The 26074-nt window shown below is 33.4% G+C and overlaps 1 protein-coding gene and 1 long non-coding RNA gene across 3 annotated transcripts in view; one reads left to right on the forward strand and one right to left on the reverse strand.

Moving 5' to 3' along the window:
• TMEM168 (transmembrane protein 168) overlaps positions 1-16665 on the forward strand; it is a 29653-nt gene extending 12988 nt beyond the window's left edge. For both annotated transcript variants that reach the window (XM_006184679.3, XM_032483664.1), the window contains exons 3-5: positions 5919-6061; positions 7761-8035; positions 13358-16665. In XM_006184679.3, the coding sequence (XP_006184741.1) occupies positions 5919-6061; positions 7761-8035; positions 13358-13905 (966 nt within the window). In that variant the 3' untranslated portion in view covers positions 13906-16665. The remainder of the gene's footprint in view (positions 1-5918; positions 6062-7760; positions 8036-13357) is intronic.
• Positions 8996-22358, reverse strand: LOC116664878. The gene is made up of 3 exons (XR_004321377.1): positions 22158-22358; positions 18800-18806; positions 8996-9007 (listed from the first exon to the last, which is right to left on the reverse strand). It is a non-coding gene; the product is annotated as an uncharacterized LOC116664878 (long non-coding RNA).
• Positions 22359-26074: the final 3716 nt, after the last annotated feature.

The following is a 26074-nucleotide window of genomic DNA, read 5'->3' on the forward strand; positions in this document are numbered from 1 at the left end:
GTGTGAATCCAGGCAGTCTGCCTTCACTCTTAACCACTTTACTTAGTTTTATGTATTTTTAGAGTTGGAAATGAGCATAGAGATTATTTAATGTAACCTTCTTATTTTGCCCATGGGAAGAGTAAGATTCAGTAGACTGCCCAAGTTTGATTCCCATACCAGTGTTTCACCTTTTATCAGGATTGTGGTCTAAAAACATTTCTAATTTTGCTATCTTTTGAGGCTACTCAAAAAAAAAAAAAAAAAATTTTTTTTTGTAATGCATCTACTAGGGCCTCTACAAAAGATCTCCTAAATAGCAGTAGTCATTTAGATGAAAAAGTAATAGTCATTTAAGTTTTTGTTATTTTGCTTATAGTGACCTCATTTCAATTTAAAAATGCTTCATTGCAAATTACAGCTACCATTTTATTGTGTTAGACATGTTTCACATATTTCTAATCTATGGAATAAGCTCATAAAATATCCCTATTTTATAGATTCAGACTCAAAGGCTTAATTTGTTCATAGATACACAGATGGTAAGTGGCTAAGCTAGGACTGAACCAAAGTCTAATTCCAAAGCTTGAGTCCTTTCCACTACATATACCCTGTTGCCTCTACATGAAAAAAAAATCATTGCTTTAAAACTGTAAATTAGCTTTCCTGATGTTTTTAAATTTCCTGAACTAAGCAAAGTTTGGAAGTTGCCTATTGTTTCTTAAATATGGGTTTTTCACATTAAAAAGCATAATATCTCTATGTATATATTGCTTTGCAACATACATTTATATATTCTGTTTCTTTGACTTTTTATGTATAATGTTTCCCAAATAAGGCTTACATAACATGACTCATCCAAAAATATTTCTAAGCAGTATTCATATCTCTTATATAAATGCCAGGTTTTTTAAAAAATGAAATTCCAACATTGGTATTTATTGTATAAAGAAATTTTGTTCCTATCACCTGAGAAATTTTTAGGATACGAAAACACTGAATATTTTGACCATCACTTGAAAGCCCTGCTAAATAGAGAACTAATAGCTAATAACTACTTTTATGCAAAGTGTATTGCTTAAAATTGTTTATTGCTCTGCTATTATGTTTGGCTTATACCTACTTTGAAATACTAACTATGTCTCAAAGTTTCATAGTGAGCTTAGGGTGATCTGTAGAAGCAAAGGAGGAAAAGTACCTATACTTACTAGTTTTGGTCAAGTAAGTTAATCTTATTTGTTATAGGGAGTCGTGTAAAATGTAATTTGTAAAAAGTCACAAATGACTCAGGTTGAAGCTATATAATAAAGGGTTGTAGGCCAGTAAAGTTGAAGCTCTCTGAAAGTGGCAAGTGGAAAAAACATCCCAAATTTATTTTGGTTCCCCCTGGACATACTTGCCATCTGTAAGATTACAAATTTTTTGTATTGCCAGACTGTTCATTTTTATATATTTGTGTTTTCTTGACAGTATATTTAATATTATTTTTCTAAGCTTGCTTACTCAAAAATAGAAATATTTAATGATTTTTTCTGATACATTTGCTTTTTAAAAAATTAATGACAAAATTCTCAATTTTCTACTAAGATTATAAAAAGCAAGTAGTAACAGATCATCTGTTGTCTATAAATTGTGATCAGTAAACTGAATATCTGCTTATTTCGTTCTGTGGTGTTAATTTATGTCAGTGTTGTCTAACAGACATGAGATCTTGAATAACATCACTAACAATTAAAATAGAATTTTAAATTAATTAGGTTTCTTACTTGAGTCATCTACAGGTTGACAGGAAAATGAACTTTGTAATTTAGTAGTGAACTACATAAATGATAAACTGTTTAATACCTATTTCTAATGGTGAAAAGTACAGAGTATTTTAATTTTACAATAAAAATATTAATACTGGTAGCTTTATAAAATTCTTTAATGCAGAAGTCAGTTATAACCAACCATTGGTATTCTATACACATGAATATAGAAAGAAAGGCTAGCCTTCACAATTGACATATTTAGATAAATAGAGCCAAGTTTCAATATTTCTCTTTAATAGGCCTGTTTTCAGGAGTCAAAATTTTCTTTCTCTTTTCTGTATGATATAGGAAAAATTGGTAGATAGCAAATTAATAGTCTTAAAAATAGGGTGACTAGACAAAACAAAAAGTGAACACTTTTTGTTGGTACCACATTCTAATCTTTTACCATTTACATAGTAAATTTAATTCCTCCCTCTAAGTGGAATATCAAATTCCTTAATGTTTGTTTATGAATTTTCTTTAATATGTATTTTCTTCTCTATGTAATGAAATTTTCTAATCACTCCTATACAGAAAAGCTATGCACCTGAGCTTCTCATTCTTGCTTCTAAATATTATCCTGATTTTAGGATAAATGTACAGAGATTTTTTTTAAGAGGATGCTATTTTCTTCTAATTCTGTTTTTTTATAAGCCTATAATTATGTCTGTATACCAAAATAAACAAACATGCTTGTAAGATTATCGAGTAGACCCATTTCATTTGGCCAGAACATTTAAAAAATGTACAGTATGCCTTTAGGTAGCAATGCCACTTGTCATTACAATCCTTACCATTACTTATTACTTCCATAGCTGCTTCACATACTTGCTTTTCTGGTTCCTAAAGGCATTTGAGCTTGTGTCTCTTGCTATAAATTATAACAGTGAATTATTTCTTACATTGCTATCTGGATCAGAAAAATACTAGTTATGTAAAGTTGTAGGTAGAAATATTGGTCATATTCCAGTACCTACCATGGGTACTAAAATACGCAGTTGCTCAGGTCCCTTACATTTATGGTATAGTGCAATTGGCCATCCATATCCGTTGGTCCCCTCATCCACTGGAATGCTTTTATGTGAATAAGTGTTTAATCAGTCAAAGCATTTTCTATTATAATGGGGCAACACATGCAACAGAAAGTCCAAAACTTGAAAAGAAACTAATGAAATTATCAGTATTTGAAGGTAAGATGATTACCTGGGAAATCTAAGAGTTAACAGAAAAACCAATTGAAGTTACTGTAGAAATAGATGTGAGAATTACATTGCATCTTTTAAGTTGTAAACTATGTCATAGAAGGTTGATTTTGCTCACTTGATACAGTTATCATTAACCCAGCCAGTATAAAAACTGTGTAAATTCTTGGAATTATGTAACATAAGTTATATAAGAAGAAATAAATGGTGTTTATAGTGGAAATATATATTTTTTAAAATTTATTTTTGGTGGGGGGAGGTAATTAGGTTTGTTTATTTGTTTGTTTTTAATGGAGGTACTGGGGATTGAAACCAGGACTCATGGGTTCTACCACTGAGCTATACCCTCCCCCCTGGAAATATATTTTTAATACCATTTAGGTGGCAAATGATAACATGTAAATTTATGAAAATCAGTCTCCTGGAAATCAATGATCAGTTAGAAAATGTAATGGAAATGATTCCACTCATAAAACAGAAACATAAAAATGCTTAGAAATAAGATTTAAGAGAATCTTACCAAATTTTTATAAAGAAATACTACAAAATTCCACTGAGGTTGTAAAAGAAGACTTGAATAGATGGAAAAGAAATACTAAACCTTTGAAGGCTTCGAAGGGATCCGAAGACTCAACATGTGCTCTTACAAACATTTGTTGGTATAGGGGAAACAGTTTTCAAAAGCTGAGCTGCACTTCTGGTTCTGCTAAGAGGAGCAAAAATCAAAGCCCAGAGTTTCAGAGGTGGAATCTCTGGTAAATTACCTCTCTATTTAAGATGACACACTGAAGGAAGAAAATGGAGCCATGTGCATTAAATCTATTTACAGATTTGCCTCCTGACATAGTATCCTGCTAGTGATCCAACCTGGATTAACTGGTCAAACCTGGTTTAAGATATGTAGACTGATACTGCCCACAACTCCCTGAAAGAAAAATCCTCCTGTAGAAAGTATAATTATTCTAGATCTGAAATAAGTCATATAATTTTTTTTTTGCATACAGTGTTCGGCTCATAAATATAACCCGATATACACACAAACTCTCTCACAATGGCCTCAAGAACAAGAAGCAGCCAAACCAACAGACAAGAGACAGACCAAAAATATCTTGAAGTATTGGAATTACCAAACACAGAAAGCCATCATACTTAGCAAGTTAAAAAAATAAATAAAGTTCATACATAATGGTAGGAAGTTGGAAACTAAAAAAGTGACAAGGCAGATTTGAAAAAACTAAACAGAAGTTTTAGAATCAGAAAATAAAATACCTGCAATTCATTCATTGTGCAAGTTTAACAGATAAGACAAATCAGAATTGAGCATTAGTAAACTGGAAGATACATAGTCCAGAAGAAGCTATGAAAGGACATGCTCAGAAGAGGGAAAAATATGGAAACTACTAGGCAGAAGAAGAGGGTAAGACTTAGAGGATACAGTGAGATCCCATTTTACTGGCATCCCAGAAAGAAGAAAGTAGATAAAGGCAATAGGGAGTATTTGAAAGGATAGACAAATAGTCCAATGGAATAGAAGGGAGTACAAAAACAGATCTCATAATATTGATTTGTAACAAAGACAGCACTGTAATGTGGAATAGTTGAGATTTTCAGTAATTGGAAAATTGGGTATTTATATAAAAAACTTAATTTGGACCAATTGATTATAAAAATCAATTACCTTTGGGTTATAGACTTAAATACAGAGTGAAACAACAAAGTCTTTAGAGAATAATGTAAAATACCTTCTTGACCTTTGACTGGAGGAATGTCATCCTACTTTGTTAAAAAAACAAAATATGTATTTGTGAATATTTATTGCATAAAGTCTGGACATATTTTAAAAAATTAGCTGTTTGTGGATGATGGTATTTTGAATGATTCTGATATCTTTTTACTTACTTGAATTTTCTAATGTTTCTAAATTGAGCATGTACTGTACTGTTTACCTAATTGACAACACCAAATGTTATCAGTTTGTACCAAAATTAAAATGTACCGAAAATAAGGGATGCTTATTTCTTCCATTATGGGAGTCAAATTTTAATTAAAATTCTGATCAAATGAACCACTTTTTGGTGTTAGAAAAATGTATATTCATGCACATAGACACACAACTGTGTAGTTACACAGTTGTAACACAAAGATTGTGGAATACTATCTGTATTGTAAAAATATAGGTAAGGACAGAATGACTCTTGTCTTTTCATTTTCTTTTCATTTAAATGAGTCCTTTAATCTTCTGTTTCTTTTAATTGCAAATATTACCTAATCTTGCCTTCTCAATATTTCTTCTGCCTCCCTTTTTCCATTCTGTTTTTAGGCGACTTAAATGTCTTTCCTCCCCCTTTTTAAAAATATAATTTTGACATTATAGGTCTATAGAGAGTCTAGAACTTTTCAAAGGAAAACTATTACAAGTTTAATGCAAGAGTGGAATTCATTTTGATAACTTTAGGATCTTACATTTTAAGATTTTCTCTTAATTTCTGGGCTTTGCACAGGAAAAAAAAATCCTTTCAAAACTACCTTTTCTGATAAAGTAAATGAGTGTGTTACTTGAAAAATGATTTAGAGCATGTGGGTTTTAACAGGAAAGGATTTGTTTTCTGACTTTTTCTCTGTTATACTAAGAGGTGTTATGTTTCTTTTTGTTTTTTAATTTGGGTAGGATGTTATTTGACCAATTTTTAAAATATGATATGCTGTATTTACTTTGCTACAACTCCAAAGAAGCTTAGAGGTAAATTTAGGGTTCATCGGTCATCCATGTATACTTGTCTCTTTCAACTTATAACTGTTTTTAGGTCATTAATTGTCCTTTTTATCCTTCTTGGAAGTAGGGGTAAAAAGTGAATAAATATTGAATTTATATAAATATATATGCATATCACATACATAAGTCTTTTCATATACTATGTAAATGTTCTGTCTTAAATTTCTTTAGCCAACAAACGGAATCTTCTTGAGCATGCTTCTGATTGTTTTGCCGTTGGAATCCATGGCTCATGGGCTCTTTCATGAACTGGGTAACTGTTTAGGAGGAACATCTGTTGGCTATGCTATTGTGATTCCCACCAACTTCTGCAGGTACAGTAACCTGGTATAATTAGTAATAGCTACTTGACTCAACATTTTGCTAATATTTGTATGAATAAAAAACGATAGCTCTTTTTTCAAAACTATTTGCATTTTTTTTTCATTTATCCCAAATGTTTAAAAACCTTTATCTATTCTAATAATATAATCGTCAGTTAAAATTTTATTTTTGATAAATGTGATTAGCTTGTATTTTAGCTAAAAGTCAAAATACGAATGAATTTTCTAAGGTCTTATCCTTTCTTTAGAGAAGGATGTCTTGTTTAAGAAAATGTCCCATGAAACAGCATGGTGAGGTATAACAGAATGTACACTGGACCTGAGAGTCCTAAATTCTAGTTCTGTGTTACCTTAGGTAAGGCATAACTTCTCTGAACCTCAGTGTCTTTATCTAAAATGCAAACAACAGCACCATTCTGGCCATATCAGAATAATGTTAGGAAGAACATTAGTTCTTATAGTTACTTATACTTTAAGTACCTTTGAAATGGAAAAAAATAATTCTTTGCCATTGACCAAGTATTTATACTTTCCATGGCAGTGGTGGGGGAAGGATTTGAAATAAAAATGTTATCTGATTTCAAATATTTGACATAAAAACACAAAATAGACTATTCATAGTAAATATTTTTCTCCATATTAAGGGCTTGATAAAAAGTTGAAGATTCTTATGAGAAGTAAAAGAAATAGATTTAGAAGGATCCCATAAAGTAAGACAACTCTGCAGAAAGAACATGTGGAAATAGTAATTTGCACAGTTAGATTTTTATTTCATTATAATTTTGATTATGCATTGCTTATTCTTTTACTTTTTTGTGGCTGCTAAATGATACAAATCTGGGATGAAATGTTTTATTCTTTTAATGAGAACTTACATAGTATTATTAGAATAGTATTGATAATACATGAAACAAAATGTGAAGTTTTCAAAATTCCTAATACAATCCCTTTTCTGGATAGGAGTTATTTTTTTCCTGCCTCAATATTGATTTAGGATTCTGACAATTTTAAGACTTGATTTATCATCTTTACTAGAGTACCGTTTTACATGTGTTCCAAGATCAGGTCTAAGCCTTCAGTTTTTGTTCAGTGGTATAAGGCAATGGACCTAAATTTTAATAACTGTTTTAAAATGCTGTTTATTAAAACATAAGATCCTCTATCATTTATGTATCTTAAGTTAATAAAACTTGAACAAAACTTTATAAAGACTTGCCTTTTTCAAAATAGAAATTAAATATATAATTTAAAATATTGCTTCCATAGTTTGTTAAAATTTTTTTCTCAAGAAAAAAGTAACTTTATTATTGTACCCACCCAGGTGTTCTTGAAACACTTTTGGGGTAAAATTAGTATCCTCTTGCTTTTTCATCTGTCTTTTGGTAAGAAGATATGAATAAAAACAAAAAGTTGCAGTATCTACATTTGGAGATTTTCTCCCAGCTTTCAGTTTGTTTATTGTATTATTGGTAAGACATAATTTTTAGAAACTGGGCTTTGATTTTCCAAGCTTAATTGTTAGCACTATAGGAATTTTAGAAAAGATGGTATTTTAAAAATCCTGCCACTTAATTAGGAGCAATTTAGGATCCTTAGATAATTTATTATAAATAAAGAACAGGAATGTGACATAGAACGAACACTTCTTAAAACACCAGAATAATCTTTTTTTTTTTTGCTCCTCTTTCAGTCCTGACGGTCAACCAACACTTCTTCCACCAGAACATGTACAGGAGTTAAATTTGAGGTCTACTGGCATGCTTAATGCTATCCAAAGATTTTTTGCGTATCACATGATTGAGATCTATGGATGTGACTATTCCACAAGTGGACTGTCTTTTGATACTCTACATTCCAAACTGAAAGCTTTCCTGGAACTTCGGACTGTGGATGGACCCAGACACGATACATATGTTTTGTATTACAGTGGGCACACCCACGGTACAGGAGAATGGGCCCTTGCAGGTAAATCCACCTCTGGCAGTTTCACTACCATGAAGATATCCTTATTCATGGGACTCTATCCTTTACACTGAAACATTAAGTTTCCAGAATTCTCAGTTCTCCACTAAACAGTTGACCAAATATGTATATGACTGTTTTCTTTTTCTCTAGCATACTTGTTTAGCGTACTTTTAGTGATCTCTGAAGGTTTTGAGAATTGTCTTGTATTGATTGGAAGAAAACAATTGGACTGCTTGATCTGAGACTTATAATTAGTTTCCCTTTAAAATATTTTCAGAATTATTAAACATAGCTACATTTTTTCAGAAGCTGATTAACTTATTTGACTAATACTTCTAAGTCTTTAAATGTTATGGATGCTGACTTCAGTAGTTTCTTCACTTGTGCAGTTTTACTTATGTTAAAAAGCTCACCAAAATTTTTAAACAGCGGATGATGTGATACGGTTGGAATAGTCCTTATGTCCAGAGACCTTGGTTCTGGCCCTAATTTGCCTGAACAGTGTTGTTTTAGGCTAGTTACTTTACTTCTGTCAGTTTCAGTTATCTTATCTGTAAATAGAAGAGGTAATTTAAATCTCCCTGCCAAAGAAGAAATGAGACCTGTTTATATGTAAATGTGTTTGTTGGTCTCCCCAACTAGAATAGAGACCCTGAAAGTCAAAGTCTTTGTTTTATGAGTTACTTGCTTAGTGCCTAGAAGAGAGCTTGGCATATAGGAAGAGATCCTTAAGTAATTGATTGATAGATGAGGTCACTGAATGAATCATGAAAAAAGGGTAATTGTCTTGTTTTAAATTAGAAATAGTTAGATTTAATCATATCCTTTTTTCTATAAAATATTTTAGATGTTTTACACCTCAAACACAAACAATAAAATAGTCATAAAATAAGTAGAAAAAGATTCAGATGAAAGAAAAATATAAACAGAAGTATTATGGAAGGACGGAGGAAGAGCGCCAACACAGGAATTCTAGAAGAAAGTAAACAAACTCAAGGTTAAAGAAGAGATGATTTCAAACCATCTTAATCTGACTGATTTCATGCCAGATTGGTAATGAGGGTTTTATCATAAACATATTTTTATATAATTTTTTGGTTTTGCAAATAAATATGAGTAACTCAATGGCTGTCTAGAAGGAGTAAAGGGCAAACTAACACTTAGACCAAGCACCTTTGAAGTACAGCTACTACTGTGCATGTTACTTTACATACATTATTAGATACAATCTTCACTTAAAATTCTTTGGGGTAAATCCTATGACCTCTATCATCTTCATTTTTCAAAGGATAAAATGACAGCTGAAAGTGGTTGTACCCTTTTTCTGTGGTCATAATACTACTAAGTGATGGAATCATGATTCAAGCCCAAATCTGCCTGACCCCTGACATTTTCTTACCATTGTACCATGTTGCTGCCAAAGGTGGAAATCATGAAGGTAGAGAAATGGCATGTTATGATTAAATAGATATTTTTGTTGGCATGGTTCACCCATTTTCAATGTTAGAAAATAGAAGATGCTATTCAATATTAAAACTACTTCAATATGGTAGTTTATAAAATCATTTACTTTACCTGTAACTTTTCTATGACTCAATGTAGAAAATAACTTTTTAACCTTTATGGCTATATCAATTCCAGGTAAAGTATACCATTTTGTGTACTCCAGCGCACAAAAGAAAAAAATTATAGTTCATTCAAAAATCTTTACAGAACTAAAATTTCAGAACTAAAAGCAGGGGTTGATTATTGAAAACTACTGCAATGCTTGTAATAAACTCTTCTCAAATTAAAGGAGGGGGGAAGGCATAATTTTGGTGGTCATGCATATATCCTTAGTTTTTAAGTATTGTAATAAAATAATTTTAAAAGTAAGCATGTAATATGGTTACATGAAGGATTTATTACTTAATACAAACATTTTTCCAAAAGTTTGCACTTTTCTAAAATCTTTTACAATTTATTTCAACTATTTTTAAAAAGATGACTTTGGAAATAAATTCTAGATATTCAGTTTATTAATATTTATATTAGCTTTTTCTTGTCCTAGGAAGAGTAACAGACACCAAGATAAGTAGCATAATATATCAGTACCCTTAAATTTTCATTTACTGTGAGTTAGGAATAATTTATAAAGACTTAAACTTTAAAGTAGGGTTATATTTTAGGTAAATGTCTAGCAGTTAAGTTCTGCAGTGATATCTTTATAACATTTTTTGAAGTATGTCATTAATAAGTTGACCATTATATAATCCTAGTAGCCAAGAAGATTTGTTCCTGTATGTGTAACTTTCTTTGTGAGAGACTTTATTATAAAAGTAAGAAAAACCATAGAGAAAGCATACCTTCCCTTTCCCAAAAGGGGTAGGTATTGTTCCATAATTCAGCAACTGTATCCTCCCACAACTTGAGGCACCTGGCCTGCTTGCAGGTTAAACCAGGCCCAAAGTCTGAGCTGTCTTTTCAGTCAGTTCCTACCCCTCGCCTGCCCAAGACAACCCTCAAAGGCTAATTCTATCTCAGTAACAGTGTTGAACACCTCTGCTCTGAAGAAAATGCTATAATCCATTCCAAACCAAGCAGCAAGGGACTCGAAGCTCCGAGAATTTATGAATAGTTATCTTTCTAAAAACCTCTAAATAGGAAACATGACTGGGTTTTACTTCAGCTAGCAAGTTAAGAACAGCAGATCTGGAACTCACTGTGAGAAAGAAATCTGGATTTGCCCTTTATCCCGTACTTTTACTCACAGTACTTCTTAGAATATGCAGTCTTCCTCCATTTATGGGGTTTCATAATATGGTACCTGATATTTTTGCCTCTTTGCTTGAGGGTAAAAAACAATTATGGTAATGACAAGAGAGACAGAAATAAATGGGGGAAATGCAGATAACCCATAAAGCAGTTTATCACAGATAAACAAAGCCTTTAAAAAGCAGTCTCAATTACTTGAACTGCATCAGATGGCTGTTATCTGAGATAAATGTAAGTACTTTGCATCTGGGCCAAAAGCCAAATTCAACATAGAACTTATTCATAGGAGAAAGCAAAGCAAAATAAGAGAAGAGAAATAGTCAGTTTAAAGGGCTTTAATGCTGCTTTAAATCTTTTGTTGATATCTAAAGAGAATATATATATGAGCATTTATATATATATATAAGAATCAGTGTAGAATGTGCTGAAAAGTATTTATTGAAATAGTTGTAGAAGGCAAGTTAGACAATGTTTGGTGGCAGATGGAATTTGTATAATAGCTCCTGTAACCTGTGTCATCCTCTCATCTCCAGAGAAGTTTAATAAAACTGACAATAATGCAAAGTTAGCTTGATCATTTTTAAAAAGGTACCTTCTGGAGGTCTTTGTGAGGCAGTACATTAGTAATGTGTCAAGCCTCTGAGATGATAGGCAAGAGTGTAAGAGCAACTCATGAAACAGATTTTTCACTGTCACAGTCTAAGATATAGCAGGCTGGTGAATACAAAAATATTAACTATTCATGAAGAATGTGAACTTCAGAGGTCGTTACTACTGACAGAATCCAAATTCTAAAGAATTCTCTCTCGGTATCGTCATTTTGATGGTTTAGCAAAGAGGATGGTTGCTCTTAGTAGAAGAATATATTCTGAAGTTAGGTTGTTGGTGTTTGTATTAGTAAGTTGTAGCATGTTAAAACTTTTTAATTGAAGTATAGTTGATTTACAATGTGTTAGTTTTTTGTGTATAGCATACTGATTCAGCTATACATATATATATTCTTTTCCATTATAGGTTATTATAAGATATTGAACATAGTTCTCTGTGCTATACAGTAGGACCTTGTTGTTTATCTACTTTATATATAGTAGTTAGTATCTGCAAATCTTGAACTCCCAACTTATCCCTCCCCTCAGAACTTTTTTCTAATTATAAAAGTACATATACTCAATGTAAAACTTTTGGAAAATATAAAAAAAGTATAACACAAACCACCTAAAATCCAAACACCCAGAAATTACTACTACTGTTATTTTTGTAGATACACTTCTATGTCATGCTTTTTCTCCTAATACAGACATTTTCTTACCATTAAAATTTCTTTACAAAAATTATTTTAAGACTCCCTCATAAGGTTATACCATAATTTATTTCCCTTCCCCTAGTTGTTTCATTTTACACTATCTCAGATAGCAGTGGGAAGATGGATCTTTATATGTAATTTTTTATTTCCACATTTCTGCCCTTTCCTTAGGATAAATTCCTAGAATCAGAATGATTGGGTTAGTGTACCATTTGAGACAGAACCAGGACTAGCATGAGGTGAGGATGGCAATTGCCTGGGGCATGAAATTTAAGAGGGTGCTGAAAATTAAATAATCAAGGTAATATTTTAATGCAACATCTTTAAAAATCAAAATTAATGCAGAAAACCATCCACAGTGAACAATATGTAAAATGCACTAGCTGTAAGACAGGTTTCTAGGTCAGAAATTTATTTACTTTAGACCTTTCTGGGTATATTTTCTTTTAATCCTTTGTTGTTTTTCAGGTATAAAACTGATTTAAAAATAAATCCATTATAAACTCATTTATGGTATTGGTTGGAAAAGTGTTCTTCATCTAGTATGTACCTACATATGAGGATAAGTTAACAGTTTATCAGCAATATAGAACGGGGGTAGGCAAACTTTTTCTGTGTAGGGTCAGGTATTTTTGGCTCGGTGGGCCAAAAGGTCGCTGTTGGAACTACTCAGCTCTGCCACTGTAGTGGAAAAGCAGCCACAGACTGAATATAATAAATGAATATTATTTATGGAAATAATATGAAATTTAATTTTCTGTAATTTTTACATGTCACAAACTTTTGGGGTTTTTTAAAAAATTTTTTAAACTATTTGAAAATGTGAAATTACTTCTTAGCTCATAGGCCATGCAAAAACAGATGGCAGGCTGGATTTGACCATGAGCCACAATTTGCTGCCCCTAGTGTAGAGTATTAGCTTTCCTATATAATTTTTTTCACTAAATTTAACATTACAAAATCATTTTCTTATTTTAGCATAGCCTATCCCTTTAATATGAGTAACAGGATGATTGAGGTTTTTTGGGTTTGTTTTGGGGTTTTTTTCTTTTGGTTTTTGGTTTTTGATTCTTACCTGAAGATGAAAGTCTGTTTTCTGTTTTTAAAAATTCTTCTGAAAAGATACTTTGAAAGGAATGCTCCCCCCCCTTTTTTTTGCTTACATAATTCCAAGAATTTAAAAAAAAATACACTTAAGACAAATGAGTATTCTTAATAAGAGACTTCAGAAATTACTGTTCTACTGAATTTTCTTTTGTTCACAGGTGGAGACATACTACGCCTTGACACACTTTTAGAATGGTGGCGAGAAAAGAATGGTTCCTTTTGTTCCCGGCTCATTATCGTACTAGACAGTGAGAATTCAACCCCTTGGGTAAAAGAAGTGAGAAAAATCAATGACCAGTATATTGCCGTGCAAGGAGCAGAGATGACAAAGACGATAGATATTGAAGAAGCTGACCCACCACAGCTGGGTGACTTTACAAAAGACTGGGTAGAATATAACTGCAACTCCAGTAATAACATCTGCTGGACGGAAAAGGGACGCACAGTGAAAGCAGTGTATGGCGTGTCAAAACGGTGGAGTGACTACACTCTGCATTTGCCAACGGGAAGCGATGTGGCCAAGCACTGGATGTTACACTTTCCTCGCATTACATATCCACTGGTGCATTTGGCAAATTGGTTGTGTGGTCTGAACCTTTTTTGGATCTGCAAAACTTGTTTTAGGTGCTTGAAAAGATTAAAAATGAGTTGGTTTCTTCCTACTGTGCTGGACACAGGACAAGGCTTCAAACTTGTCAAATCTTAATTTGGAACCCAAAGTGGAATGTTACTGAGAGTTCATACTACCAGTTATCACTAACTTGCCATTTTTTGTATATTGTATTTTTATTTGTGAAAAGTATCCTGCTACTTCTGTCACTGCTCTCATTTTGTCTTTTCTCAAGTAATTATGGTATATGTAAGGTATTGGGAATAAGCATTCTTTTATACTAAAAGTATGTAGGGAGTCACAAAGGCTGACTTTGTAAATGCATAAGAGATGTTAAAAGTAACAATGCACTTTGAGGAATGTTTGCATATACCTCTGATTGGAAAGAAGACACTTGTCTCTGCTCTGCAGTGGCCACTGAAGAATTAGTAATGCCTTATTTTCTAGGCATAGACTAGAGAATATAAACCAGACAATTTGTTTACTATTATAAGAAAACTACCAACTTGCATACAGAAGATTATTTTTTGTGAACAGTAGGTTTGAGTCCAAGACTATCTGAAGAATTACAAAAGGAAGAAGTGTGCTTGAAATGAATGCAAAATTTGCCTATAGTCCATCACATTTACATGTCTTGGTTGTGACCTGTTACCAGCATCACAGAGAAGCCCAAATCACTGTTTAGGTCAGAACATTCTTCATGTAGGTGACTGTAAGAAACTAGAGCCTACAAATTGCTCCTTCATGCATTGTTGGGAGCCTTTGAAAGCACTGGCAATTTTAAGTCTTTCTCAGGGTAACAATATTTTCTTAATGAACAATGTTTTCAACTACAAATTCCTTCCAAGTAAATTGTCTTCCCTTTCAAAAAGTAATCTTATGAAATAAATTTAGCAATTTCTCATTGATTTAAGCTATTTTCAGTATTCAGAAATGATTTTGAGCTCTATAGAGTTAATGGTCTGCCATGAAAACTATTTTTCAAATCCTCGTTAGTGGTAACATTTTTTCCTACTGAAGGTCAAAAAGGATTGGAAACAGGTCATTTTTTTCCTTGTATACACGTGATGTATTATGTAAAAAGGATTCATATTGGCAATTTTAGTTAAGCATAATGGTGTGGTTGTAATTTTTAGAACTTAATTCAGTGTTTTATCTGATTAAAGCAGGCTTGGCTCAGGTTATCTCCTAAGAGGTAATTTACCTCCTATTCTGTTCCAGTAATCCTTACATTCTAAATTTTCATCTGTGGGAAGTAACAAGAAGGGAACAGAATTAAACTGGGGGATAATCTTTGTTGTTTAAATGGTGTGACTTCTCACCATTGAAGCCATTTTTCCAGCCTCAGAGAGAGGAAATAATGCCTCTACCATTTGCTACCTGGTGACTTGAAAACTGAAGTTTTAGTTAGGAAGAAGTCACTTAGCTAGTATCAGGGAAGTTGTATACCACTATCTATGCAGTATTGTTATATAGTCTGATTATTTCTATGTTGTGAGTATAATTTTCCTAATGTTTTGAATAAAATTTTCTCAAAATTTATTTCCATAAAATGTAAAAATAAGTTATTGAATATTTTAATGCATTAAAATTGATAATCATAAGAATTGTCCATGGAGCTCATGGTTAGTAACAGATTGATTTGAAATTTACCAATATTTGGTTACATATATATATCAATATCATCCAAATGAAATAAAGTATTTAATTATTATTCAGAAATACTGTAGCGGAAAAGCCAGGCGTTAAGATTATGAGTTTACAGCTACAAAAAAACAGTTAACATTAAGTGGAATCTCCTTTTAAATTCTTGAGCCAGCAATGAACAAATTAGCTTTAAAGCATATCTCTTTACTGAGAAAGGCAAATGTCAAAGTATATCCTGCACTGTTTATAAAGTGGCATTAACATTTTACTAAAAATCACATTCAAAAGGTAGGAGACAACATGCTTAAGAATTCCAGCCTGGCCTGCCTAGTGGCCTACCCTACGGATGTCACACTTGCCCTAGCCAGTCCAACAATCATGTAGCCAGTTTGTTGCAATAAATCTCTTAGTATTATTATGTCAAAAAAAAAAAAAGTAGCAGACATTTTTATAACCATAAAGCTAATGTTTTGATATATATTTTCTACAAAAGTATAGCTGAAAAGGGTCTGGGCTAAAAATGTGACTTGAGCCAATTTATTAACCAAAAAGTTACAGAGTATCCACTTTGGTGAATTCTCCTACCCCCAAAAAACCAAAAAACTATAAATTAAACTATAAATTAAAGATGCCAGTTTTAAAACATTAAGTGATAGTATGGAGAAGGAATTACAGGAAGGACAAATTCACTGGTTACTTTTACCTAAAAATTAAACAATGAGACTAATTACAGCTTTCATTTTATGTATCATATGTTTAGGAATTGGAGTGATAAAAATTGTTAGGGCAAAATTTTACCATTCCACTAAAAAATAGATAAAATGGAGATTTTTTCAACAGAATGTTGACTGAATTTGCTTCCTTATATGATACCTTGCTGAAACCACAAAAACACCCTCCTATAAAAACATCTTTTTAAAAAGTGTACACTGTTATGTGATAAGTTAATGAGCCAAGCTCTTGTTTTCCTGTAACTTCAAGTTATGCTATTATTTCATTCAGCATTGTTTTAATTTTGCTCTGACTAAACTCTTCCTGAGATACTTGGATTTATCTTTGCATAGCTTTCTATCTCACTCCTCTTAGTACTAAATCCTACCAAAAAAAAAGACCTTTTTGAGAAAATCATTTTTATGACCAGCGTTCTAATTAAGTTTTATGCTTTTAAGAAGTTACATTCCTGATTAAAAGGCATTTATATTTAATGCATTAGTGGGTAGATTTCTTTTTGAGTAAAATCTTCCTTAGAATCGTTTGTAACTACGTTTTGTTTGTAAATTTTGACTTAACTGTATTTTCTGTTTTGGGGTACTGCCTTATAGGTATTCTTTCACATTTAGAGCTTAGTCTTTTTTTTTTTTTTTGTGGTGCACAACACAATGTCCCAGTCATGCATATACACAGATATATTCATTTTCAGATTAGTCTTTTTTGAAGTGAAATTCTATATTACCTTTCCACAGGTGATGTGATAGTTAACATTATGTATGCCAGAAGAAAATGGCTTAATTTTAAGAATATGATTAGGTATATTTGATAGTAAATGCTCAAAGGAGTTTGATCTGTCAGAACTTTTGAACATCTCTATTAGGAAGTGACTAGACTGTCATCTCTTCCCAAGCAGGGGCCTACATGTCTTGCTGTTTCTGCTATGCAGTTACCCAGAACAGTGCCTTGCCCCTGATAGAAAGTATTTAAAAAATACTTTTGACTGAGTGAATGAATTTAGAATTCCAAGGAGAAACTGGAATACCTTGATTGTTTAAGTTACTACATTTTCTTGAGAGTTTTACTTCAAGTGGGTATTATTTCAAGATCCTCATTAAGTTAATGATTACCAAAGACCATTACAGAATCAGTGAAAGAAAAACAAATCTCACATTTGTAGTTAAAAAATGGTAAGTTTCAAGATTAGGAAAGGAAAACCTTTCAGGTAGGTTTGAATAAAAACATAGCTGATTTCACCAAAAGGTAGCTTTCTGTGGGTGGAGTCCCTTTTCATCATGACTCTGGTATGATTAAGATCGAATCTTTCATTGATTTCCCATTAGAAACACACAAATTGGAGACTTATCACAAATTGAAATTAAGTCTGACTGATGAACTAAGGAGGAATTTGGCTGTGCCTAACAGTGACAAGGAGACTGTAAAATCAGAAAAAAATGGGCCTATGAACACACGCAGGTTCAGGAAAAGCTAGGGAAGCTGCAAGTATCTAACCCGTGGAGTACACTCGCTAGTTGCAATACATAGCAAGTATGAAACTGAAATTTAAGCAGTCGTTTTGAGCAACTATTTTGTTGATAAAGTAATTTATGTTTATTAGGAAATATTACTTAGACCAAAGGTGATTCAAAATTGGAAACTGTAGGCTAATCACTAAGTTTTTTAATATTATGTACAAACCATTTTGATTGATTTAAAAAATCAAACTGGCCAGTCATCATGTGTGCTAACCTCACAATATTTTAAATATGAACTTAAAGTGATTAGAGTAAGTAGATAATTTTAAGTAAACTTGTTGCTGTTTGGTCTGGACCTAAGAATAGTGATCTATCCTAAATCAAATATTTTTAGCAGTATGAAAGCGGTAAGTGAGAAACATGGCATATCTTCCTAGACCAGTGACGTCTACTCCATGTGAAGCAAAAATAGTTTTACATTAAAACATATCAATGTATTCAGCCATATTTACATTAATTTTTAGTGTAAATCACAAGATTTCAAAGCAGTTTTAACCTTTCATTGGGTTCTTTGCTCTATTCTCCTCACTCCATAACACGGAAGATTCTTTGGACACAGTATTGGCTGTTAATGACACTCCATACAGAATATTAAAAAAAAGAAATCCTTTGTCTTATGTCCTGGAAATACCAGTAGCACAATGAGGTTTTCCAAGCAAATAATTTTGTTTGAATATATATGGAATAGCAGATGGATGCCATTTGAATGCAATTTATAATGGATATTTTTAGGTTCTTTGGAATCCCTGTACGTACTGATTTCTCATTCTACACAGTATTGCTAAGCAAAGTGGGGTAGGGTGGGGATTTTGATTTGTAATCTACACCCACATGCATTGATATCCATTCTGATCTGTTTCTCTCCTACCTTATTAGAAGAGATATTACTCTTTCTTTCCAAAACCTAACCTTCATATTCCTTTCTTCCTTTACACATAAAACAACTAATTCATTAATAACAATAAGAATGACAATGGCTATAATCTATTGAATATGTTCTAGGTACTGTGTGCCAAGCACTTTGATTTCATTAAATTCTCAACAACCTTTTATGATGGATGTACTTTTATCTTATGAATGAGGAAACTGAGGCAATGAACTAAGTAACTTTCTCCAAATGACAAAGATACGGCTAAGAAATTGGATCTCAAACCCTGCTTTGAGCCATATTTTATGTTGTGGGGACCCCCACAGGTGAGGAAAAGGAAGGTTTTACTTGGTATAAATACCCCTTAGAGAACTGTTTGAGTATCTTGTCAAGGGAGTAAACACCTGGCTATAAAAGCACATAAGCATAGGGAAGAGGGGCAATTAGTCAACATAAAGACCTTCAATTATTAATTGCACTGTTAGCCCCACTTCTCAGCTTCTTCATTAATTTCCCAGAGCGATCTTTGATGCTCGTCTTCCTGGGGTTCTGCTGGACTGCTCAGATGCTAGGCTACTGCTTGCTTTTCTCTGTCTCCCAGTTCATACTCTTCTATCCACTTTGTCTTCTGGATGTGTGCTGAAATCTCTGGTCTAGGATAGAGCCTCCCCATTCCCTGCTTCTTGAGAGTATAGTCACTTGCTTATTCCTTTATTATTAATGTAATGGGACCTGGAGGAAAAGTAAAAAGGCATGTGCTCACTATCTTGAACTCAAAGCCAAAGTAAATTTCATTAAAAAAAAAAAAAAAACCAAAAACATGATGAAATGACTGACTTCTGGTTAGGATATAAAATACAAAAGAACTTTGATCCAGTGGAAACAGAAAAATTCCAGGTAAAATAAACCTATTCTTTATTGGAGCTATTATGGAATAGTATATACAAGCACGTCTAGATGAAATAAACCCCAGAGAGCAGTAAGCTCTTTGTAAGTAAGCAGAGACTGCACCAGCTTCTATACGTGGGGCAAAGGCCTGTCTGGATGCTGGTGGGTTTAGAAATGGAGCTGCCATAGACCAGGAGATTTTGCAGGAAAGAAGAAACTGGCCAAACTTTTGACAGTACTGTGAACTGGTGAGACAGGTCTGCAAGGGCGTTAAGTGGCCCAACAATTCTGCCCCATTTCCTGCAATTTTGTCAATAAAGTGGCAGTGAGGGAGGGCCTAGGAAGCACAGAGAATTCATGCAGCTTTGTACATTACTATTAATTACCAGAGTTGGAACCAAATTTGAATCCAAACTACCTAAAACTGAGACACGTCCCAGTTCAAACAATAAAAAGACCAAATTGCTCAGTATCTTGGAAGAGGAAGCTTGGGAGGTTAGGGATTGGGCTAACTGAGGGTGACCTCAATCTAACTGAAGCTGCAGCTCAGCTCCTGCTCAATTCAACTTGCAGGGGATTCTGAAGGGTAAGTCCCTCACCCTAATCACCTAGAAGGAAAGGCATGCACTCTCTAAACAGACACAAATTACATTTTACTCTCCAGTGTTCCTTTATACACAACACACATTTTTAAAAAGTTTAAGACATGAAGAAGGGAGAATTTGGACCCATTATCAAGAGTAAGCAGTCAAAAGACAGAGATTTGCAGATTGCCAGCAGACAAGAATGGTTTTTTTTCCCTAAAGCTAAAGTGTGTTTGGTTCACAGGAAAGAATGGATATAATGGGCAAAAAGATGTGAAATTTCCAAACCAAATGGATATTCTAGGACTGATAAACATATCAGAAAATTTTAAATGACTGGATAGTATTTGGGGTGGGGGTCAGTCCCTGGCATGGGGTATCAGAGAGTGGGGCAGAAAACACAAAGAGGAATGATATGGCATGGGCTAAGGAGGGCTTCCACACTAGAGAAAGGGAAGAGATGATGATGCGAGATTGATTATCTAAGGAGGAATTTATCAGACATGAAAATATATTTAAGATAATGCGAGCAGACCCTTCTGGCAAAACAAATAGCAAGATGGCAGATTTAAAATTAACCTTGATAATTATATTGAAGGTATATAGACTAATAACATCAATTAAAAGTAAGAGAATGTTAAATTAGATCAGAGTTTCTCAACCTCAGCACTATTGACATTTTGGACCACGTAATTCTTTGTTGCAGGAAGCTGTCCTGTGTCTTGCAGGATGTTTAGCAGCATCCATGGCTTCTACTCACTAGATATCAGTAAAACCATTCTTTTCCCTTCAATTATGACAACCAAAATTTTCTCCAGATACTTCCAAATGTGCCTTGAAGGGCAAAATCACCCCTGATTGAGAACCACTTGACTTGATGAACACCAAGATCCAACAATATGGAAATACGTCTTAAATATAAAGACACTAGTAGTTTTAAAGGAAAAAGGATGGGGAAAGGATGCAAGTATTAATTATAAGAAAGCTGATATGACTATATTAATATCAGATCATGTAGATTTGAAGACAAAGGGTACTTCCAGAAAAAGAGATATTTCCTAATGATAAAAAGATCTGCCTCTCAGAAAGACTTGAATGTGCATGCCCCTAGTAACAGCTGTACAATACATGAAGCATGAATTCACAGAAACAAAATAGACAAATCTGTAGTCATATTTAGAGACTGAAACACTGCTCTTCTAGTAGTTGCTGAAATAACTAGGTGGAAATCAGTAAGGTTACACAACATGTGAACATTTTTCACCCATCTGGCCTGACTAATACTTTTAGAATATTACATGTTCTTTTCAAGTGCACCTGGAATGTTCACCAAGATAGACCATATGCCAGGCCAAAAACACAAGTCTCATTAAATTACAAATGACTGCAATCAAATAAGATATTTTCTATGAAAACAGAAATAAATTAAAAAATCAACAATGAAAAGGTATCTACAAAAACCCCTAAATATTTTAAAGTACTGTACTTCTAAATAACACATGGTCAAAGTCATAGGGTAATTTAAAAATATTTTTGATTCGATGTCAAAGTTCTTCAAAATAATTTGTTTTCATACCCCTTTCTCAGGACCATTTGGCTTTGGATGGTCAAAAAAAGTTTCATTAAAACCATTTAATTGCTTTCCTGGAATCCTTGGGTAGTCACTTACCTTTATTTTTAACCTCACATCTTCAGGAATGGAAAACTAAAGGAAGTAAGATATGCTGTATTCACAGTTTGTTATTCAGAGAGTGGTGGAAGATAAATAAGATGATTTCCACTTTCCCATATTTTATAAATCCAGAAATTACTGTTTTCTTTGAGCATACTGGGTGTTAGCATTATAGAAAATTATGGTTATAACTAGCTTTTTCAAGTAAGATGTTTCCAACTAGGAATTATAACTTTAACTATGATGTGAGAAGAAGTTATTTTAGTGATGGATTTTGACCAAGACAAAGTTTTTTGATATCTACGTCTAGACATGTCATAGTCAAATGGCAGAGGAAAAACAAGAAAACAAAAAAACGAAAAATCTAAGACACCTGTATTTTTTTAAAAAAGGATAGCTTATCTTCAAAGAGGCAAAATGTATACTGAGAACTCTGCTTTAGCAACAGCACAAGAAAAAAAAATCAAAGGACAACAGAATTATACAGTCAATATGCTCAAAGAAAATAATGACCAACATAGAACTCTATACCCAGCAGAAATATCCTTCAGGGATGGAGATGAAATAAAGACATTTGAGGTCAAAAATTTAGAGAATTTGCTACCAGCAGACCTTCAGGAAGGAAGGAAGTATATTCTTTGGGCAGAAGGAAAATGATACTGGTTACAAGGTTAGCTATGCAGGAAGGAAAGAATACTAAAGAAGGCATAAATATATGGCAAATCTAAATGAACACTGAAAGGTAAAGTAATAATAACAAAGTGGAGTTTAAAGTATAGAGAGAATTAAAGTATATGTATAAATAAAAGCATTTCGATTGTATTTTCCTATTGGAGAGTTAAAGTACTAATTAACTACAATTCCTAGGGTGAAAAAAAATTGCATAGCTTTCGGACTGTTGACAGGAAAAAAATAGGAATAAGAAAAATAAGAAAAAAAAATCAATGACTCCATAAAAAAGTGAGAAAGGGAAGAAATAGAACATAAAACAGGCAAGATAAATAGAAAGCACAGTAAGATGGTAGGTTTAAACCCACATTTACTGTTTAAGACTTCTGAGGCTTGTACATGGGAGTATGATAGAAAAGAGTAACTGATTTAGTTTATCAGTTTACTGTGTCCTAAGGAGTCCTTTTTAATAAGTTCCCATAAACGGAAGTTTAAAAATTACTATTCCTTGAATACTTTAGGTACCCGGAGCACCAGCAAGGCACTCTGCACCCATCCTGTCTTTTTATCCTCACAATGAACCTGCATAGTTGGTTTTGTACACCCAATTTAGAGATGAGAATTGCCTAAGGTTGCTCAAACAGTAAGTGACCAAACAGGATTCAAAACAGTTCAGACTCATCCCAACCCCAACATCTCAGCATGACACAGTTCCCATCATTTAGTAAACACAGTTTGGTCATGTTGTTTAAATATACCTTAAATTCTTAATTGCCCAGAAGAAACAGATGGACAAATGTTTGCAAAAAACCCAACTTTAAAAAAGTAAAATTCCTGAGATTTCTCAAGTTACAGATAAACAGATCTTTAAAACAAATGTGCCAAACTTAGCCTATAGTATTGTGCACAGCTACTCATTTTCAAAGCAAGCATTTATGGAGATGCTATGCATCCTATATTTTTCCATTTCGTGGCCCACACTGCATATGCATTTCAGTTTCTACTTGGATCTCCATTTAATTCTGCTAAGAATATGCGCTCATTTCTTGTTAAAAGCAGTTTTGATTTCTGAAATGATTTATACCGGAGGACAAGGTAATTACATTAGAAGACATTTTAATTTGGAAATTCATTTCCAGCCAAGATTTGTGCAAAATAAAATCTAATTTATGCCGAAGAATATCAAACCTGCTAATCAATTCTTTTTTAATAACTTCCCAGGAAGAAACTGGTGTTGGCTGTGATTCTTTATACAGCACTGTTATCTTCCAACCAAATTGCTTTTTAAAAGTATTCAATCAATTTTTATGCTCTTTCAGAAATAAGAATTACATTATCTATTTACAACAAAATGAGAACATTGTGGCTCAAAAGATAAAAAAAGGGAGACTTTGATTATTTTCCTTCAGGTCATTTATTTCCAGGTACACTCACTTTTATTTCCTTCACTTTTTTATTGCTTGATCCCTAATGCCTTCTATGCTGATCTGTTAACTGTTTGTATTTTAATATTATACAATATAATGCTGAAATGACTGTAGCTTGTTTCAAGATTATAAGAGAACAAGTTAGAAAAAGAAAAATCATCACTAGGAACAATAAATGGATGACACACTGGACCTTAAATTCTGTTTCTAATGGAAAATCCCATGAAATAGATGAAAAGTTACCAGTAAACACGAACTGCCTCATTAACTTTATGCCCAAGTTCTATCAGCAACTGGATTTAATGCCTATGTTCATCATTTATGAACTCTTACCATTCTTTATACACAGTTTAAATTAAGCTTTACAAGTTGAACTAGTTACATCATGATGCTCACTGCATTATCTATATAAAACATCTTAAAGGATAATTCACAGGAAAAAAAAAAAGCTGACAAGCCAGTATTGTTTTGTGATGCAAATTACTAATCATTAAATGCCAAATGTGGCAGCTATAACTGCCACTCTATTTGAAATGACCTTAAAAAAATTCGCCAACCTATCATGAAGATACTTGTGGAAAAATCAGGATAACGTTGCTTTCTTTTTTTCTATTTCCACAGCATCTTTCAGCCGAGGTTTCTGACAATGTTGCAGCGATGCCATCTGCATTACCAACATATATGTCATTGATAGAAAGATGACAGACCTGGAAACTTACACATCAAAACAAAGCAGATTAAAGTGAGCCAAAGACCTTAGATTTCAAAGTGGGTTCTCGAAATGCCAAATCCACAGATTCAGTAAAGAATCCATTGAGCTTTGCAGAGTTGCTTGGAATAGTTTTTTAGTTGTTAGTTTTTTTTTTAAATAGAGAGCCATATTTTTAAAAAGTAAGTAGGAAACTAAGTTTCAAACATGGTTTTGTAAGTTTGCTTGTAGTGAGTGGTGGAACACAGCTGTTAAGGCTGGCTTTGCTATTACTGGCACTAAGTTAAAAATAAATTTCCAGAAGACAAGGTTGATTTGAGAGCTATTTCTCAAATCTCCCTATTCCCTAGAGGATAACTGACATTGGCTAACACTGCCAAACTCTGTTGTAAGCCTTGACATATGTTCACTCATTTAATCCTTTCAGCAATCCTGTGAAGGAGGTACTGTATTATCAATATTTCAGGGATGAGAAAATGAGGCCGAAGGGTAAAACAAGTCACCTGGATCACTCAGCAGGAGAGGGAGGGATCCCTCCTGGGTGGTCTGGCTCTGAAGTCTGATTCTAACCACTAAACTGTCTCTCTTCGATTGAAATGTTCAAACTGAGTGTAAAATGATTTCTTTCATCAAAGGCACAGAAGAATATTTGGAGCAATTCCAGTACATGCAGGAAGCCTTGAAGAATCTTCAAAATGCAGCCAGTCAGTAATTGGACTAGTACACTGTCACTGGGTTCTTCCCTCTCTACAGAAGACTGACCTGCAGACTTGCAGCCTCTGCCATTTAAATTCTTGTTCAGTGTTCCATTTTTATTTCATTTAATCCTCACAAGAACCCTATAGACCTCAGTGGATTTTTATTATCTTCATTTAAATCGACACATGACACGGACTTTTGTGAAAATGAGGGCAGAGAACACTATAAATATTCTGAAGGTGCCAAGGATTTCATATAGTTCTACAACCTTTTCATAGATTTGTGAAAAGTTTTGCCTTAAAAATCTGAGACCACAGATATCAACAAGGCTATTCTGATAGTCTGTTCTTCTATAACAAAGTTTTTCTCATGTAGATAAATTAATTCAGGAGATATATGGGATAATAATGTGCAGATAATGTGGAAACTGGGTTGGTTCATAGACGTTTTTCCAAGTCAAGGGGATCTGAAATTGCAGAAATAGAAAAAAGCAATAGGAAAGGCCCTCAGCTGGGCCGCTGACCTGGCAACGTGAGCCTTTTTAGCTGTATTTTAGAAAAATTAGCAACAGGAGTCTGTATGCAGGGCTCTCTCCCCAGAGAGGCAGCCCTGCCTGGGGCAGTTCTCAGCTGTTGACAGGTCCACTGCTTCGTGCCCACTGTAAGGGCAGCCCCACAAGCTCTGATCTTCTATGTCACTTGGCCATGTCTCAGCCAAAACCAACCCTTGCCTAAATAAAATTTGTCCTCATTCCTAGTCTATTGTTTTGTGCAAACTAATATTCCTTCTGTCAGATTCCAGCCACCCTGAGCTGCCTGCCTTGATGGGCCATTTTAATCCTCAATTACCAATGAGGATT

The sequence above is a fragment of the Camelus ferus genome, chromosome 7, assembly GCF_009834535.1.
Source record: "Camelus ferus isolate YT-003-E chromosome 7, BCGSAC_Cfer_1.0, whole genome shotgun sequence".
NCBI classification, from domain to species: domain Eukaryota; kingdom Metazoa; phylum Chordata; class Mammalia; order Artiodactyla; family Camelidae; genus Camelus; species Camelus ferus.